Source organism: Chanodichthys erythropterus, chromosome 6 (assembly GCF_024489055.1).
Source record: "Chanodichthys erythropterus isolate Z2021 chromosome 6, ASM2448905v1, whole genome shotgun sequence".
Taxonomy (NCBI): Eukaryota; Metazoa; Chordata; class Actinopteri; order Cypriniformes; family Xenocyprididae; genus Chanodichthys; species Chanodichthys erythropterus.
The window spans coordinates 1,047,522-1,066,302 of record NC_090226.1 but is presented as its reverse complement, the minus strand read 5'-3'; the positions used below and the strand labels follow the sequence as shown (position 1 = coordinate 1,066,302).

The 18,781-nt window shown below is 38.2% G+C and overlaps 1 protein-coding gene across 1 annotated transcript in view; it reads left to right on the top strand.

Moving 5' to 3' along the window:
* The window catches only part of gli2b (GLI family zinc finger 2b), a 100,181-nt gene that overhangs the window by 43,284 nt on the left and 38,116 nt on the right, over positions 1 to 18,781 (top strand). Inside the window, exon 3 of the mRNA XM_067387038.1 lies at positions 15,258 to 15,363. Coding sequence (XP_067243139.1) covers positions 15,258 to 15,363 — 106 coding nt within the window. The remainder of the gene's footprint in view (positions 1 to 15,257; positions 15,364 to 18,781) is intronic.

Here is an 18,781-nt window from a genome sequence, read left to right as displayed (position 1 = left end):
AATCAGACCCTCGTAACGCCTCCAAACCCCTGCAAGCATGGGACCCTTCATCAGTACAATCCCAGAGAGCAGCTAGAATTACAGGAACACAAGATGGAAAACACGCTTTTTTGTTATTTTTACTCTCTCAGCTTCACATTAAAGCCACTCAAAGATCGCGACTTGCTGCACGCGTGCATGACAAACGCAGCGTACATTCAAGATTTGTCTTTATTTATTTGTGAACCGATTGGCTCAGGCTGCCCATTGAGGCTTTGCCAAGCCAACATAAAAGTTTGTTTACGAACTTTAGCTTCTAGTTTTAATATGCTGTTTTATAGCCCATCCACATCAGTTGTACATGTTTTGTATCGTATCTGCGTTTCGTCCAGACGGATCCAGCATTTTGGGAGCCCAAAACTGCTATTTTATGAAACCCAGAGTGGATAAATTTGAAAACTACATCCTTGCGTTTTCGTGCATACAGCCAATCCGTATATTTTGTGAAACAATGATGTCAGCGCAATGCTCCAAGTCTTCTTCTCCATTTTTAGTGTATCTCTGTGGCAGAATTACAGCGCCACATACTGGTCTGGCATGTTTACTGCATCGTTTTGAGTCGGTTTCAGTGTGTACGCAGGTTTCTCTTGAGACAACACTGTTTTTACGGTTATGATAGGATAGGGAAAGTTCTGGCTTCATGTGGATGTGGCCTCAGACTAGGTCACTTCAACAAAAACAAAAAAAATAGCTGTTTAATTGAATAATTAACTGACAATCAGCTCATTAGTGTCTTGTTGGGTCACTGTGTAATCTGGAATTTAATATTCAGAGCTTCCTGTTTATTTGCAGTGTTTTTATGAAAGAAATTCGCAATTCGACTAATCAAAATAAAAACCAAAATTGCAATATGGCTGAAATCTAATTGTTTAATAAATGCAAGTACTGTGTGTTTCAGAAACAAAATATTACTATTGTAACTAGGGCTGCACGATTTATCGCACGTGATTTGGCAAAAGCTGCAATTATTTTATGCGCAACTTGTCAGAGCTGTACAGTTCTGTGATCAGTAGTAAATGCTTCTTCATCTGAAAGCCAGAGGGCGCTCTCGTGCAGAAACTGCAAATATGCCCTGCTCCCGAAGTAGAACACGCGTCATTCCAGGAAATCCCATACTATCGCTGTAGCTGAATAAACAGAAGATTGAAACGTTTTGATTGATTAAACATGACTAATAGACACATGACTAATAAAAAAAACTGTTGTTATGAAGTGAGTTTGGAGTAAAAACATGTTATTAAATGTTGTCTTTTGTTGCACAAGATGTTAATAAATGCTTCTCATGTCTGGAAAGATGTTGTTTTTTCAAATGCACATTATAAGCGACTCAAACTCTCAGTGCTTTCAGATTCGGATTAGCATTTGGAGCCAAAGTTCATTGACAAACTGCGCATAAAAAAATAATAAGCCAAATTGTTTAAGTGTGATTTCAATGTTTTTTTTCTAATCGTCCGATTAATCGTGCAGCCCTAATTGTAACTGAACTGCAAAATTAAATATTATTATTATTATTTTACAACTTTCCTTAAATACTATTTTTTACTTTACAGTAAAATGTTACATATTTACTAATAAGAGTAATTATTTTAAAACCGTTATGGCCAACTTGTGCCTTAAAAACAAGCACAGTAAATATTTTTTAAATAGATATATGCACTGTGTGTTTTATAGACATTTTAAAGAATTTACATGTGTCATTTTTTTTGCTGATTTTGGACCTGGTCACGCCAACAAAAGGTCCAACCATTGAAAATGTATATTTAGTATTTTCTAAAGTCTAGTTAGTTTAGTTTGAACACACTCTGAGGTTTATTACAGTTTCGTCTTCAGCCCGACACACCAGAGCGTAAAAGCTAATTACAGCGTGTCCCAAACCAGGCCACGACGAAACAGGGTCAACAGGCTCGTCTCTCACTAATCGACACGTTCTGCCTTAAGCAATGTTAACCGTCAGCGCTGGAGTTAATTATTCAATTAAACAGCTTCAATTAACGGCTCGTCTGTATCGTTCACGATGCTCGAGACAGACAGAGAAAGTGATCTTTAATACCTTTTATTTTTCTGTCTCTGGTTCTCTGGGGAGAAATTTTAATCTAATTATCTAAAAAAAATAAATTGATCCGCTCACCTGAAGATCAAACCTGAGGTGACGTTCACACAGCGGGTCGGTGTGAGTTTAATTGATTTTAGTCTGGAAATTTAACATTTCTTGCTTTCTTTTTCACTTTTTTTTAGCATATTCATATATAGTAGTTTATCAGAAAGCACGTTTTGTGAGTAAATGTGTTTTTTTATCACATAAGCCGTGTGTTTTCAGGCAACCGTTATCAGTGTTTTTAATCAACATTGCACAAAATGTATGCAGACTGAATCATGTGTGCTCAATTCATAAATACGCTCATTTGTATCGCACGAACAACCGCATAAAGATGTTGAATTTGAGACAGAAAGGTCAAAAGGCCGCTTAGTGGAGAGCATCTAAACCACGTTAGCTGATGTTTATGAACATACTTAGATCAACTTCACTTAGAGAGGGATTAGAGCTCGAGAAACATGTGTGGAGCTGAATTTGACAAGTATATACTCAAGTATTTAACCCTTGGCTTCTATTTGCACCGTGCAAACATTGATTTTACAGCCTTCAGCCAGATCTAAACACGTCACAAAATGGCTCCGCAAATATAAAACCAATATAAAGCAAAGAAAGGAAGTCAAACCTCACTTTCTGAGGGATAGGAGAGTCTCTTTCTGAAGACTCAGAACACACAGTAAATGTGGGGCCCTCCTGCAAAGTGTGCTGATTACCCACGATCCCCTGCTAAGAGGCCGACATGAGCGAGACTGACTGCGCCCGACAGATGTTTCTCATTCGGCTTCTCACATGCCAGAGAGAAAGCTTCTGCTGTGAGATTATGGGACAGACATGAGACGGAATGGAGAAGATAGTCAGTTTATAAAATAAACCCAAGTTCTGAAAGAAATTTGTCTGCACATTTCAGTACAGATGTTTTGAGTTAAATGCATCTTATAGAAAAAGGTTGAGCGCTTTGTACAAATTTCTTTGTATTCGGTAGCTCCACCCACTGCGATCTCTTATTGGTCCAAAATCCTGCTCGTCAATGCAATGTTGAACATCAAACATGCATGACTGGCTGTGATTGGTTTGTGCACCATTTTCACTTTTAGCATGCACAGAAATATTACTACTAACATTGTGTCTTGTTGGGACAAGCTGCAAATTATGCTATTGCATTTACTTACAGTGTTTTCATGCAAGAAAATAATTGTGTTTATTCTGATAATTCGTATTTGAACGTGGACACGAAGCATATTAGTGCTGCACGATTGACCAAAAATGCAAACAAAGTTTTGATATGGCTGTGATTTAATTTAATATATGCACTGCATGTTTTAGAGACAGACAAAAATATTAGTATTGTAATTTTATAGTTGTGCCGTAAATGAAATAATTAGGCTATTATTATTATTATATTATTTTTCTTAAATACACATTTTCTTGTTTTACAGTGAAATATTACAATAATAATATTTGTAATTTTGTTTATTATTTTATTTATATATAAAATAAGTTCATTTATTTTTATTTTTATATAATTATTTATTTATAATAGTATTATTTTAATAATGCAAATTTTAGCATTATTAAAATATTAAATATTATTAATAATATTATTATTAAAATAATATTATTAGTCTTATTAATATATAATCACAACATATATATATATATAGTTGTGCTGTAAAAGAAATTTGATTATATTATTTTTCTTAAATACAATTTTTTTTGTTTTACAGTGAAATATTACAATAGTCATATTTGTAATTTTTTTAAATATTTTAGTTATATATAATGTTATAAAAATATATTTATATTATTTATTTATTTATTTATTTATATTAAATATTTAAAATAATAATAATAATAGTTATTATTGTTAAAGTCATATTGATATATAATCACACATTTTTATATATATATATAATTTTTTTTAATAATAATTTTTAATTTTTATCAGAAAAATTTTGTCAATTTTTTTTTTTTTTTAATATTTTTAGCTTTATAAATGAATAACCAATAATATAAAAAATAATTAATAAACAGTTTTGGAAGTTTATTAATGACACGCTAACATGTTCCAAAACACAGCCAGCATCTTAAGATGGATTTTCCGACAGGCATAACCGAACACCAGCTGTCCGTCATACAGTCCTGTCCTCCCGTGTCTTAACACATTGTCCAGTGATAGCAGATAACCGGCCCGTGTCTGGCCAGCGTCCCGCCCCGTGGTGTCCTGTCCGCTCCGGCGCTTTCGAGTGCTGATCGTCCAGATGCTCTATTTTAGTTCTTCTCACAATTGTGATCCTCAGGAGCCAGAGTCGAGCGTCAGAGCGTGAAGCAGGACGTGACGGTAGCTATTTTGTGCTTGTAAAGCCATCCATCAGAGACTCAAGGATGCTTGTCTTGACCTCTCACTGTTATATGACACCAGACATCCTGCTTCAAATCAACATGAAATAAAACTTTTATTATGGATTTTTTTATGGCTGATGGCCGATATAAAGCTGATATGTGACATCACACTCTTTAATTAAAAGATAACACATGCATAACAATTGCTGCAATGTATATTTGTTTTACATAGTCATTAAATTAGAAATAATTAGTTGGAAAATATATCAATGTGCAAAAAATTATTTAAACGATATCTGTAATTTTACTTTAGACGGAAACTGCTTGATTATATTGTTTATATTATATTATATAAGATCTAAAAGCTGAAATTTGCCAAAGTTTGCAAGGTTCGTAGAATTAAATGTTTATTAGATATTCAAAAACTTGTTTAAATAATATAGATGCGTATTTGCTGAACGGTGACGGTGTATGAGAATGTATTGTAGCATTTGCCTTTCTATTGCTAATAATAGAAAAATCAAACGCTATAATACTTTATTCATTCAGCGTTTGCTTTCTTTCCATAAGAGTTTTATCTAATTTTGTCTATTTTTTTTAGACAAAACTTAAACAGAGACAATAAACTAATGAAGATGGAGAATAGAAGCGCCTGTGCATCTGTCTTCTCAGAGCTGTCAAAATAAAAGTCCAAACAGAAAATCTCATCAGCCGATACGATAATTAAAAAATGTCAAATATCAGCCGATATATCATCCTTGGCAGTAAAATGGTTGACCACTAATTATGGAAGTAAAAGGAGTTTTGCATACCGTTTCATATTGACTTTAAATAATATAGATGCGTATTTGCTGAACGGCGACGGTGTATGAGAATGTATTGTAGCATTTGCCTTTCTATTGCTAATAATAGAAAATCAAATGCTAAAATACTTTATTCATTCAGCGTTTGCTTTCTTACCATAAGAGTTTTATCTAATTTTGTCTATTTTTTAGACACAACGGTTAAACAAAGACTAATGAAGATGAAGAATCCGCCTTTGCATCTGCCTTCTCAGAGCTGTCAAAATAAAAGTCTGATACTTTTAATTATTGATACCGATACTTAAAAAAATTACAAATATCAGCCGATATATCGGCCTTTTTAGTATGTTGGTCGACCACTAATTACGGAAGTAAAAGGTGTTTTGAATGACGTTTCATGTGGACGTTAAATAATATAGATGCGTATTTGCTGAACTGTGATGGTGTATGAGAATGTATTGTAGCGTTTGCCTTTCTGTTGCTAATAATAGAAAATCAAACGCTAAAATACTTTATTTATACACCGTTTGCTTTCTTTCTATAAGAGTTTTATCTAATTTTGTCTATTTTTTAGACAAAACTGTTAAACAAAGACTAATGAAGACTGAGAATGCACCTGTGCATCTGCCTTCAGCGCTGTCAAAATAAAAGTCCAAACAGAAAAACTTATCGGCTGATGCCAATAATTAAAAAATGCAGAATATCAGCCAATATATCGTCCTTGGCAGTAATATGGTTGACCACTAATTACAGAAGTAAAAGGTGTTTTGCATGCTGTTTCATATTGACTTTAAATAATATAGATGCATATTTGCTGAACGGCGACGGTGTATGAGAATGTATTGTAGCGTTTGCCTTTCTATTGCTAATAATAGAAAATCAAACGCTATAATATTTTATTCATTCAGCGTTTGCTTTCTTTCCATAAGAGTTTTATCTAATTTTGTTTATTTTTTAGACAAAACAAAGACTAATGAAGATTAAGAATGCGCCTCAGCGCTGTCAAAATAAAAGTACACGTGCTGTCAAAATAAAAGTCATAAAAAATTATCAGCAGATATGATAATTGAAAAACGCCAAAAATCAGCCAACATATCGGCCTTGGCAGTATATTGGTTGACTACTAATTACGGAAGTAAAGGTGTTTCAAACGCTGTTTCAAGTTGACTTTAAGCAGCTTAAATCGTGCACTAGTTGAGAGTCTAGTTACCCGTGACCCTACAAAACACAATGGATGGATTCAGGTGCAATTGTGCTCTTTTTCTAAATGAGCCACGTCCTTGTTTAATTTACAGATGTGCACCAGGAGTAATTCCTGCCTTCAGCTGCAGCTCTGGGCCAGCTGTTATCCGCGTCGCCCCCTTGGAGGGGTTCTGCGGGGCTAATATGAATGTAAGAAACCGTGCGCGCTGACGGCGCCCGCAGAAACGCCACTTTAATGCATCGCATTTTAATTATCACCCTTATTCATTCGCCATCAGCGCCTCTGCTCTCTCTGTCTCTCCGACAGGGCTCTTTTTATCATAGCACTAGTCTTAAAGATAATAAACTTCAGCTTTAAGGTAATTACTTAATCTGGACAAACCTGTGTGTTAAGCAGCACTATTACGAGCAGAGGTGATAAATCAGGGGCTTGAGGTGGCGGGCCGATCACGACGTGCAGTAATCAGTCTTAGAGACTCTTGCGGTCTTAAGTACCTAGATTACACAAACAGCATGCTAACAACACATGTCTCAGTCTCTTTGTCCTTCTGTTTTACCTCCAGCATGCTGGGCTTACTAGAAACTTAAATAACCAAGATTTGGAAGTGATGCATTTCCATGGCCTGTTGAAAAAAATTGCTTAAATCAGCCTAAGAAGATGGTCAGGTGTGCAAAACCATCAAAACAAACCAGCCTGATCAGTTGAAACCATCTTAGGCTGGTTTAAGCTATTTTTTCAGACTCTCCACTTATGTTTCATTTTCATAAATAACAAATTGCACACAATCTAATGCAACTAAAACTGTAAGACGTCAGACACTGTTTAGAATTAAAAATGATTATTATGCTCAAATTAAGTTCCTGAATTTGAGTTGGGTAACAAACAGGATGCAAGTAGGAAGTAGAATTAAAATTAATTGTAATTCAACAGTTATTTTTAACTAGACAAGTGAAGTTTGTCAAGATCAAAATTGCATGTTGGATTGACAAATCCTTCTTTGAAAATTTGAAGAAAGAAAAGGCAGTAACACTTAGTTTAGGGTCAAATTATCTATTATCATGCATATTACTATGATATTGGCTGTTTATTAGTACTTATAATGCATGGCCATATTCTACATCTGTTAATCCTACCAATACCTTAACTACCTTACTAACTATTAATAGGCAGTAATTAGGAGTTTATTGAGGCAAAAGTCGCAGTTAATAGTGAGAATTAGAAAGCAAGTTTGAAGGTTTATAAGCCAGATTGATGGATGGATGGATTCAAACACTCATGACTTAAAAGGAACCTTTATTCTTCAAATCCCAGAATGCACTGGTGTGTAGTGGATGGCATGGTTATGTTTGGTTAGGCCTGAGGCCAGCTTTTTCTACAGGAATTTCCTGTCTAATTTCCCCTCCTGATTCTGTGAGTAATGCCCAAAGCTTTTTAATTGCGCTGCTAAGACCCCGGCCACTCAAAGGGCCATTATTGTTGCTGAGTACTTCCTGTAAAACGAAACCATTTACCCCTTTTAGATCCTGGGATTAGGGTACAACAAAAGACGAGAGGGGTTGTGCTTGTTTGGCTCGAATATTCAAAGATGAATGACGTTTAGAGTTAAGAGGGACAGCGTTTATCTGATCAAGACCCTCCTACGTTTTATTTTTATATATATATAAAACTAATTGCATGGAACTAAATGCTCCTAAAACTGTAGGATATCAGAGTGGTGTGCCATTTAGAGAATATTCACAGCTGATTGACTTTAGGAAGAGTTAGAAGGGATGACTTTTATCTGATCAAGTCTCTTTTGCTGTACACATACACTTAAAGTAATAGTTCACCCAGAAATTAAATTGATCCCATGATTTATTAACCCTCAAGCCATCCTAGGAGTATACACAGAAAAATCCCCAGAGTTAAATCAACTCTGCTCACAGTACATATGGTCCCTCTCTTAATAGTGTTAAAATAACAATGAAGCGGAGTTAAATTTAATGAGATAATTAAGCAATTAATTAAGTAATGATTGCACATTAGTGATGAACACCTGCTGTTAACAAGCAAAATCACTGAAGAAATAAGAAAAAACACAAGAACTACAACTGACTTAAGTCACAGCCTTATTAATTGCTTAATTATCTAATTAACTTTAATTCTGCTTCCGTGTTACTTTAAGAGAGGGACCATATGGCTTTATAATGAGAGTGAATGGGGGGCGAGATTTTGATGCCCAAAAAAATGCATCATAAAAGTAATTTATACGGCTCCAGGGGGTTAATAAAGGCTTTCTGAAGTGAAGCGATGGGTTTCTGTAAGAAAAATATCAATAATTAAAACTTTACAATCTATAATATCTGGCTTCAGGTAACAGACGTATGCAAGTCTAGTTCTGGGGCAAAAGCGTAACCTCTGACCTAACGCATAAAGTATTGACGAATACGGAAACACAGAAGATAGAGCGAAACAGTCATGAATTAGAAGTCTAAAAGAGAATTTTTAACGAGAAATGTCGGAGGAGCTTGAGAACCGCGAGAGGAGTCTAAAGCCCCGGGTATACTTTGGCTCGTGGACCCAAATTTCAAGACAGAAGAATGCATTAGGTGGCAATACGCACAGTACTGAGCACAATGAGCATTCGTCGAAGAAGAGTGTGTAAAGAGCGATTCAAAAACAAGGCGAGTAAACTCAGAAGCATTGTTTTTGGTGTATCTTCTGAACTATGTTGCAATAGTGGATGCACTATTTTTCTTCTCCGATCCTGCCCGGGGAATGTCCCGTTGATGACACGATGTCTGGTAAAAGAGTATAGAATAAATTGAAAGATGCGCAGACAGGCGCGGAAAGTGAAGTATACCCGGGGCTTAAAGGATTAGTTCACTTTCAAATAAAATTTTCCTGATAATTTACTCCACCTCCATGTCATCCAAGATGTTCATGTCTTTCTTTCTTCAGTGGAAAAGAAATGAAGGTTTTTGATGAAAACATTCCAGGATTATTCTCCATATAGTGGACTTCAATGGGCACCAAACGGTTGAAGGTCAAAATTACAGTTTCAGTGCAGCTTCAAGGAGCTTTAAACGATACCAGACGAGGAATAAGAGTCTTATCTAGCGAAACGATTGGTCATTTTTAAAAAAATGTAAATGTATATGCTTTATATAAACAAATAATCGCCTTCCAAGTGCTTCCGCCAAAACCGCACTTTTGTATTCTTCAAAAAGTTTACGCTGCATGTCCTACTGCTTCCCTATTCTATGTACGGAAAAAACTGAACTGGTGCCGCGTTCGTTCCGTAAGTAGAATAGGGATGGACAACTCCGGTCCTGGAGGGCCAGTATCCAGCAGAGTTTAGCTCCAACCCTAATCAAACACACCTGAACCAGGTAATCAATGTCTTTAGGATTAGTAGAAAGTTATAGGCAAGTGAGTTTTTATCAGGGATGGAGATAAACTCTGCAGGACACTGGCCCTCCAGGACCGGAGTTGTCCATCCCTGGCGTAGGACATACAGTGTAAGCTTTTTGAAGAATATGAAAAGCGGAAGCACGTGCATCATTTGTGTTTATAAAGCATATCCAGTTGTATTTTTTTCGAAAATGAGTGATGGTTTCTCTAGATAAGACTCTTATTCCTTGTCTGGTATCGTTTAAAGCTCTTTGAAGCTGCACTGAAACGGACATTTTGACCTTCAACCGTTTGGTGCCCATTGAAGTCCACTATATGGAGAAAAATCCTGGAATGTTTTCATCAAAAACCTTAATTTCTTTTCGACTGAAGAAAGAAAGACATGAACATCTTGGATGGCATGGGGGTGAGTAAATTATCAGGAAATTTTTATTTGAAAGTGAACTAATCCTTTAAGCTTACGATACTCCTACATCCTACGTCATACGCCGGAACTCGACTCCAGTGAACGCACAGACAGACGTTACCGGAAGCTAGTGATCATAGTCTAAAAAGTTATAAATATGGATATTTTTCTTACAAAAACACATCGCTTCGCTTCAGAAGGCCTTTATTAACCCCCTGGAGTCATATGGATTACTTTTATGATGGAAGGATGCACTTTTTTGGGCTTCAAAATCTTGCCCCCCAATCACTCCCATTATAAAACTTGGAAGAGCCAGAATATTTTTAAATAAAATGTGTTCGTCCAAAAGAAAATAGTCATATACACCTAGGATGGCTTGAGGGTGAGTAAATCATGGGGTGATTTAAATTTTTGGGTGCACTAACATTTTTTTATTGGTTCCATAACATCCATGGAACCTTTCCATTGCACAGATAGTGGGAAAAGGTTCTTTAGAAACCAACAAACCCCCTTTTTGGAACTTTTATTTTCAAGAGTAAAGTGTTTGAACGATTGAGAAGCGTCCAGGTTAAGAAGTGCCTGAGAAAGTGGGAGCAGCACGCAGCCCGACACTGAAAAAGTGCGGCACCCCGCTGCGCCGTTCCCCCAGATGTGAAAACAAATGTTATCACCTAAAGACTAATAGATGCGAGGGGCTTCGTGGAAACTCCACAGCCGCGCCGCAGCCCTGGGGGATAGAGCTCAGTGAAGCTGGTAAACGTGCCTCTTGAACTCTCCAGAGCGATCCTCTTTTGTTCTTCCCGTTGCGGAGGAACAATGGAGCTGTCGGCATGATCGAATAATCCTGCCTGCTCCTCCGGTGACGGGGGCCTGGACGTCAGCGGCCTCTTCGGAGGGGGGAGAACGGGTCGCAAACGGGGTGGGTGTTTGTGCTGACATGAAAAATGCGACGGCTGGAAATAACAGTGGTAATGTGGATAATTGAGGGCGGGCACAGATGAATGAGGCTGCGGGGTAACGTGTCGGTTTAATGACAGGGACCGGGGCGGGTTCACGTTCGCTGCCGTCTTATTTCGGTCAGGAGTGTTTACGCCACCGCAAACGTTTGGGTTTAAGTTGTGTATTTTTCATGCTTCCAATTACCCTAGTTTGTGTCTTTCCCCTGTTTTATTTTTGCATCAGGCAACATCGTGATTAAAGTCGCCTTAACCGGACCCGCGTGATTAGGATTCATGCGGTGGTCCGTGACTTCAGCGCAGGAGAATTCCAGCAGCGGCTCCGCCATGTTCTGCTGACCCACTTCACTCTTTCTCTTTGTCCTCCACCTCTCTTCCCATACAATAATTCACCCGCTGCATTAGTAATGGGGCATTAACTGTGGCCGGGCGACGAATGCGGCCGCTGGCGTGCTTCTCACACCCAGCACAATTACACCGTTTACAGGCCGAGTTCTAGGTCGGGTTTTCTTTTCTGCTAGTTAAAGGTCAGAATGCAGGCGTGTTGCATGTCAGACCTGGTGTTTAGATGCTCCAGTTGTGTTTTCAACAGCTGTGTGGCATTACGGTTACACATGTCAGGTGTGTTTTTATGGTGTTTTTCATCAATTAAAGGCAACCTGAGGCATTTTCCATGACAAATAGCTACTATAAAGAGAGCACATGACTTCAGCTTGTCACGCATCGCTGCTTTGATTGTGCTAAATTGTTTTAAATAAAACAGGCCAAGTACATTAGTGAAGATGGCTTGTAGTCACGTCACTCATATGTCTTTTGTGGTAGATTTGTGACTCTGCAGACAAACTTTAAGATCAACAGAACAAAACAGGCTGAGTTCGCTCAGAAAATGTACTGCTAAACAGAAAGTCATAAAGGTTTGGAACACATGAAGGTGATTTCATTTTTGGGCGCACTATCCCTTTAAGCTTTACATTATGTAAATATGAAGGGAGAGAGAGAGAGAGAGAGACAGGAAAAGCAGCGGGTCATTTCCTGTCCTTTGGGACGGTCTTGTCTGCCATTCTGAAGGGGAACAAAGTGACAGAGAAGCAGAGAAAGCGAGACTGCTGACTCACACTGCTGCTGTTGAGTGTGTGAATCCTCTGGAGGAGCTGCTGAGAACCCCAGGTGTAGATAATGACCCGTGACCCCTGACCTCTCCGGGTCACCCCTCACCCTCCCACGGCTACTGCCCTAAAGAATGTTAATACAGTCCAGAGATCAGCTGATTCACTCACCCTCCTCTCATTCCTGCCAAGTCAAGCATTACTAGTACCAGTGCTCATAGTTACTGTTAATGATGCGAACATTCAGGACACTTTTGCAGCCTTCTAGTTTTTATATCTAACTCGTTTGTTTTTCTATCAGTTTTTTCTTCTACAGGGCATGAAAAGATTGAAGGAGCTCCAGGAGTGAAAGACTTGATTCATTCACATTTATTTTGTATATAGCGCTTTTCACAATGCGAATTGTTTTAAAGCAGCTTTACAGAAATGCATGTTTTTACATTATATACTCTAAAAAATGCTGGTTTAAAAACAACCCAAGTTGGGTTTAAATTGGACAAACACAGCGATTGGTTTGTTTTAACCCAGCAGTTGGGTTGAATTTTTGCCCAATGTGCTGGGCAGTTTTATTTATCCCAAATTTTTAAACAATAGTTACTATTTGGCAAACATTTAACCCAACCTGGGTTTAATCAACCCAATTGTGGGGTTAAAACAACCCAATCGCTGGGCTAAAACAACCCAATTGTTGGGTTAAAACAACCCAATCTCTGGGATAAAACAACCCAGTTCTTGGGTTAAAACAGCCCAATCTCAGGGTTAAAACAATCAAATTGTTGGGTTAAAACAATCCAATCGCTGGGTTAAAATAACCAAATTTTTTGTTTGAAACAACCCATTCATTGGGTTAAAACAACCCAATTGTGGGGTTAAAACAACCATTTGTTGGGTTAAAATAACTCAGTTGCTGGGTTAAAACAGCCCAATCTCAGGGTTAAAACAATCAAATTGTTGGGTTAAAACAACCCAATCGCTGGGTTAAAACAACCCAGTTCTTGGGTTAAAACAACCCAATTGTTGCGTTAAAACAACCCAGTTCTTGGGTTAAAACAGCCCAAATCGCTGGGTTAAAATAACCCAATTTTTTGGTTAAAACAACCCATTCGTTGGGTTAAAATAACCCAGTTGTTGGGTTAAAACAACCAAATTGCTGGGATAAAACAACCCCGTTCTTGGGTTAAAACAGCCCAATCGCTGGGTTAAAACAACCCAATTGTTACGTTAAAACAACCCAGTTCTTGGGTTAAAAAAGCCCAATCGCTGGGTTAAAATAACCAATTTTTTTGGTTAAAACAACCATTTGTTGGGTTAAAATAACCCAGTTGTTGGGTTAAAACAACCCAATTGCTGGGCTAAAACAACCCAATCGCTGGGATAAAACAAACCCAGGTCTTGGGTTAAAACAGCCCAATCCCTGGGTTAAAATAACCCAATTGTTTGGTTAAAGCAACCCAATCGTTGGGCTAAAACAACCCAATTGTTGGGTTAAAACAACTCATTCGCTGGGTTAAAATAACCCAATTGTTTGGTTAAAACAACCCAATCATTGGGCTAAAACAACCCAGTTCTTGGGTTAAAAAAGCCCAATCGCTGGGTTAAAATAACCATTTTTTTTGGTTAAAACAACCATTTGTTGGGTTAAAATAACCCAGTTGTTGGGTTAAAACAACCCAATTGCTGGGCTAAAACAACCCAATCGCTGGGATAAAAACAAACCCAGTTCTTGGGTTAAAACAGCCCAATCCCTGGGTTAAAATAACCCAATTGTTTGGTTAAAGCAACCCAATCGTTGGGCTAAAACAACCCAATTGTTGGGTTAAAACAACTCATTCGCTGGGTTAAAATAACCCAATTGTTTGGTTAAAACAACCCAATCATTGGGCTAAAACAACCCAATTGTTGGGTTAAAACAACTCATTCGCTGGGTTAAAACAGCCCAATTATTGGGTTTGTCCATTTTCAACCCAACTTGGCTTGTTTTTAACCCAGCATTTTTTTAGAGTGTACAATTCAGAGGTGATACAGTATAAGATGATACGAATCATGTAGTTACTGTAGCTAACATCATGTATTCATTTAGACAGAAACAATGAGCTCAATAAAGACTAATTAGAAAGAAAAGCTAGTTAAGACTTTACCATTGCAAACAGCTCTTGGCACTATAAAGCCGGTGCGGCTGCACCCAAAGATCAACTGTGGTTTCCCGTTATCATAACTGCTAATGAAGCGCTGTTGACCTTTAACGGGATGTCCTGAGCCAACGGAGGCTTTATTACAGGAAAGTGCTGATTCTGATTCTCTTTGGGCTCAAATAAAACGATCCAGCCAAAGGAGTTAAGATGAAAAGAAACGCCAGCCAGACTGTAAAACGCTGAGGCAACGAGCAACAGCTTTTATTCTCTCATTAGTCCAAGTGTTTGATTTCAAAAGCCTAACCTCCTCTGATTTCACGTCACCCTGGCACCTTCGTTCTGAGCTCGTTTCGGGGCCAGTAAAGCGTAGGGGATGCGGTCGGCTCGGTGTTGGTTCAGTAGGGAGACGCTCCGGTTGGCACGGCCCAGCGATGCAGAGGCCGAGGAATGTTCTCCCTGTGCTGTCAGCCCCAGTTTGCGTCCCGGATGGTTTTTTCCCTCATAACGTCCATCATCTGTACGAGTTCAAAGAGCGTCTAGCTGCAGGTCTTTGTCAAAAGCCCAGTTGGATATCTTTTATGTTGGGGATGTAGGATTTCTTAGGATACTTTGATTATTTATTTATTCCTCCACTCTTGTGTGATAGTGCCAATATTTTACACGAAACTGCTCAGCGCGCTCTGAAATTCATGTTACTTTATTGTAGCGCTGGTGCCTTTGAAATTTCTTTTTTGAAACTCTGGCTTTTCTCGTTTTTTCAGCTCTCTCTCTCTTTCTCTTTTTCAGGCCCTCATCATATCTTCCCAACTTTCCATTCTCCGATCCCCATCGACGTGCGTCACCATGAGGGGAGATACCACTACGAACCCCACGCTCTCCACGCTTTGCACGGGTAAGCCTGCAGCCCTGTCCATTTCTGGCTCTGGTTCTCAGTGAATATAAATAATCTCTGTGCTCACAAATAAAGCATATGCTTTGTTTATCCCTGCGGACAAAATGCACACAGACATGTAACATTCAAATGCAGTGTAATCACAGGTAATCCCAAACCAACCGGCGCATGCGTTTGATGCTGGAAACATTCATAAAAAGCATGTGTGTTTATGGACATTCAGAAGGGCACGTTATTTTAAGGTTCGAGCTACGTCATTCAGGTCTTGATTTAACCGTTTAGAAAACGCTTAAACCCTCGCCTTGTTTCCGTGCCAGACAAGAAAACTCAAGGCCGGGTAAATCTCAAATCCAGGAAACAGATTAGTACAATTCATGGGATCAAACATCTGGAAAGGAGACTATAAACTTTTCCTCTCTCATCTTCGTCCCATTTATTTCTTTCTTTTAACGGTTTACCTTTAAGACTTCAACAGACGCTTTTTCCAGAGCAACTTACTTATTGCACACTTTTTTGTGTGGGACTGTCAAGTCAGATGTTTTGGTGTGTAATTCAAGATATCTCTGAAAAGAAACAAAAGCATATTTTTCTTCAAATTCTTCAACGAGACAATTGATGGAGTGTGTAGCTTTCCATTTCTTAACCGTTGTGTGTCCATTTACCTTTTTCAGTTTTGTTTTTTTGGTAATTTTGCCTGTGTTAATGCCAACAGCATAAATATTGGCACAAGAGTGTATTTTTATTAGAATTTTAATATTTCACCCTCATTTCCTTTAATAAATCTATTTTATACCACTAACACAAAATAGTTCCATTCAGGACTTGAAGGCCAAAAAGAACCCCTATTGAAACCCATGCGATTTTTAATCCAAGGGCCACTTAACTATAAAATGATGCAATCTTTGTTATGAAGCTTTCATTCTGTTGGTAAGGCTTCAAAATTAAAAAAAATAAATAAAATATTTTATCAGATGGTGCCATTTTCTCAGGTTTGGCCTATAAAGCAAATACTCGCTTTATTCCTGTTTTCCGCTTCTTCATATTATAAAGCCAATTGGATAACTAATGCAGCTATAATTGTGTGGGTGTCAGAATGTGGTTATTAAAAAATTGTGTGTAATATTCCAGAGAGAAAAACTCTACTGTACTGTAAATCACAAATAAAACCACTGGCATCTAATGGGAAAAGTTTGAAACTGCGCCCAAACAAAATCTTACTGAAAGCTCATTTTTTGAGATATCAACCTCAAATTTGGAACACAACTTATTTGGATGTATGGCTTTGATTTTATAGCAGTTTTAGAGTTCAACATGTTTCATAAAATATATATTTTATATAAAATAATGTTCATAAATCATTTTCATAAACTTAAACCTCTATAACTTTTTTCTTGTTTCGCTTTTTAAACTTTGTTTACAATAATCTTCTTCAAAAAGAGACCAAAATTAAGTCTGTGTTTTTCAAAATTAAGACCTATGTGTAACTTTGATGCACAAGGGTGAAACAACCATGTAGGAAGACACTTCATGGCCATATTCCAGAATGACAAAGCCAAGATTCATCCGGCTCAAATTGTGAAAGAACGTAAGAATCATTTTCACACATGAATTGGAACTCATTGAAAGTCTTTGGGTTGTGCTTTAGGAGACTTTACAGAGTGCTCACCTCTTGCATTGTCTTGACCAAAAACTGATGCACAACATCACAACATTTATTTCCATCAAGATGTGCTTCAATTTTTGCTCAAGATCTTGTATTGACGATGCAAGAGTCGAGCACTTTGTAAAGTCTCCCTCTTGAGATTCCCGTCGCTTTATGGCATATGCGACTTCATTTCTAAGTATCCATTTTGTCGCCTCAGATCATTTGATCTTGGGATAATTTGATTAGAAATTGAGTTCATATAAGATATCTGACTTTTGAATGCAGTCTTTGGTGTCTTAGGAGACATGTGTGCGATTACTGGGTAGAAACGTGAGCATCAGGACAAGCTCTTAGTTTTGTTTCAGATCAGATCATTGTTTGAGCTCATATTGAGATATCTGACTTTTAAACTGACTTTGGTGCAAAAGACTCCATTGTTAAGGTCTTTTCTTAAACTCTAGAAGAGATACATACCTGTATGAGATTACTGGAGGAAAACATTTCGGTTTTGTTTCGTTTAGGCATCAATTTTGGCTCAAATATTTCTCCTCAAATTCTTTAAAGGGACAACTGCTCACATAAATTATGTGCACAAACCTATCAAATTAGCATGTGGGTAGCACCTCAGGTCATCTTGGGAGAATTTGATGAGAATTTATTGACTTTTGATTGCACATTTTGAGCACATTGTTGAGATCTCTTCTGAAAGGAGACTTGGTCTCTTTGGAGAAACGGCTGAGATATTCCAGGGATCTGTAATTTTTCTTTCCTAAGGGTTTAGTTTAGGCTTCCCAAACAGATCCATCCAACCCAGAGGTCTTGGTTTTCCCAGCATGCTCCGGTTCAGGTGTGTCGAGCCGCTGCAGTAATGTAGGTTAACCTCTAGACCTTCAGAGCTTCATGCGTCCCACATGGATTTTCCAGCGTATCGGCGGGGGCGGTATTGAAGAAACAGAACATAAAGTGGGCCGCGCTAGTTTTTGAAGTTACACTTTGTTGTTTTTCCTTAAATACAACACCTTGGAGTTTTTTTTTCCCCTCCTCGTCTTTTTTGAAACGGGGTCTGGAGGCTCGAAGGAAGGTTTATCTTAAAAGAGCAGAATAAATCGATAGAATTCTCGAAGTAGCGTTGTTACATTTAAATTCACAGATTTTGATGGTGATACATTCGGTCGGCCCACTAGCAGCTAGCCTATTCATCACACATAGAGCCGCGTTGGGGGGAGACTAGCTGTCTCAACACTCGCTCGCCTTGATTAATGTGATTTGATCTTGACAGTGGACCCCTAATTCATCAAGACCTTGATCTGGCTGTCTTTTCCTCTGCCTGAGCCAAATTCATCTAATTACAGGGACATTGTGCAGCAAATTAAGCGCGGTGTCGCCCGTGGCAAGCCGAGACACTTTGTTACAGTCGCCGGGCGGCATGTCAAGGGTCTCCGAGCTGATTGTCTAACATGACATCTCCATACAGTTCGTTTTATCATTGTTTGCATATAAAATAATGAGGGTGCTGGTTATTTTGTCAGAGCTGTCAGCGGAGCGGCCGTAGGAAGCTTCCCCTATGGATATCTTGCTTTCGTTCTTCATTTTTTTCCCTCTGTTTGACAAAGCGAGGGGGAGAAAAGCTAGCTTTTTTTCCAGTGCTGGCTGAAATGACAACGGACGGTGCGATTCATCTGTGTAGCGGACAGGAGCGCCGTGGGAATTCTCCCAGGCGGAGGGAAGAGAGCGCCGGTGACTTCCGAACGAACCTCCCACTTGTCAGCGTCG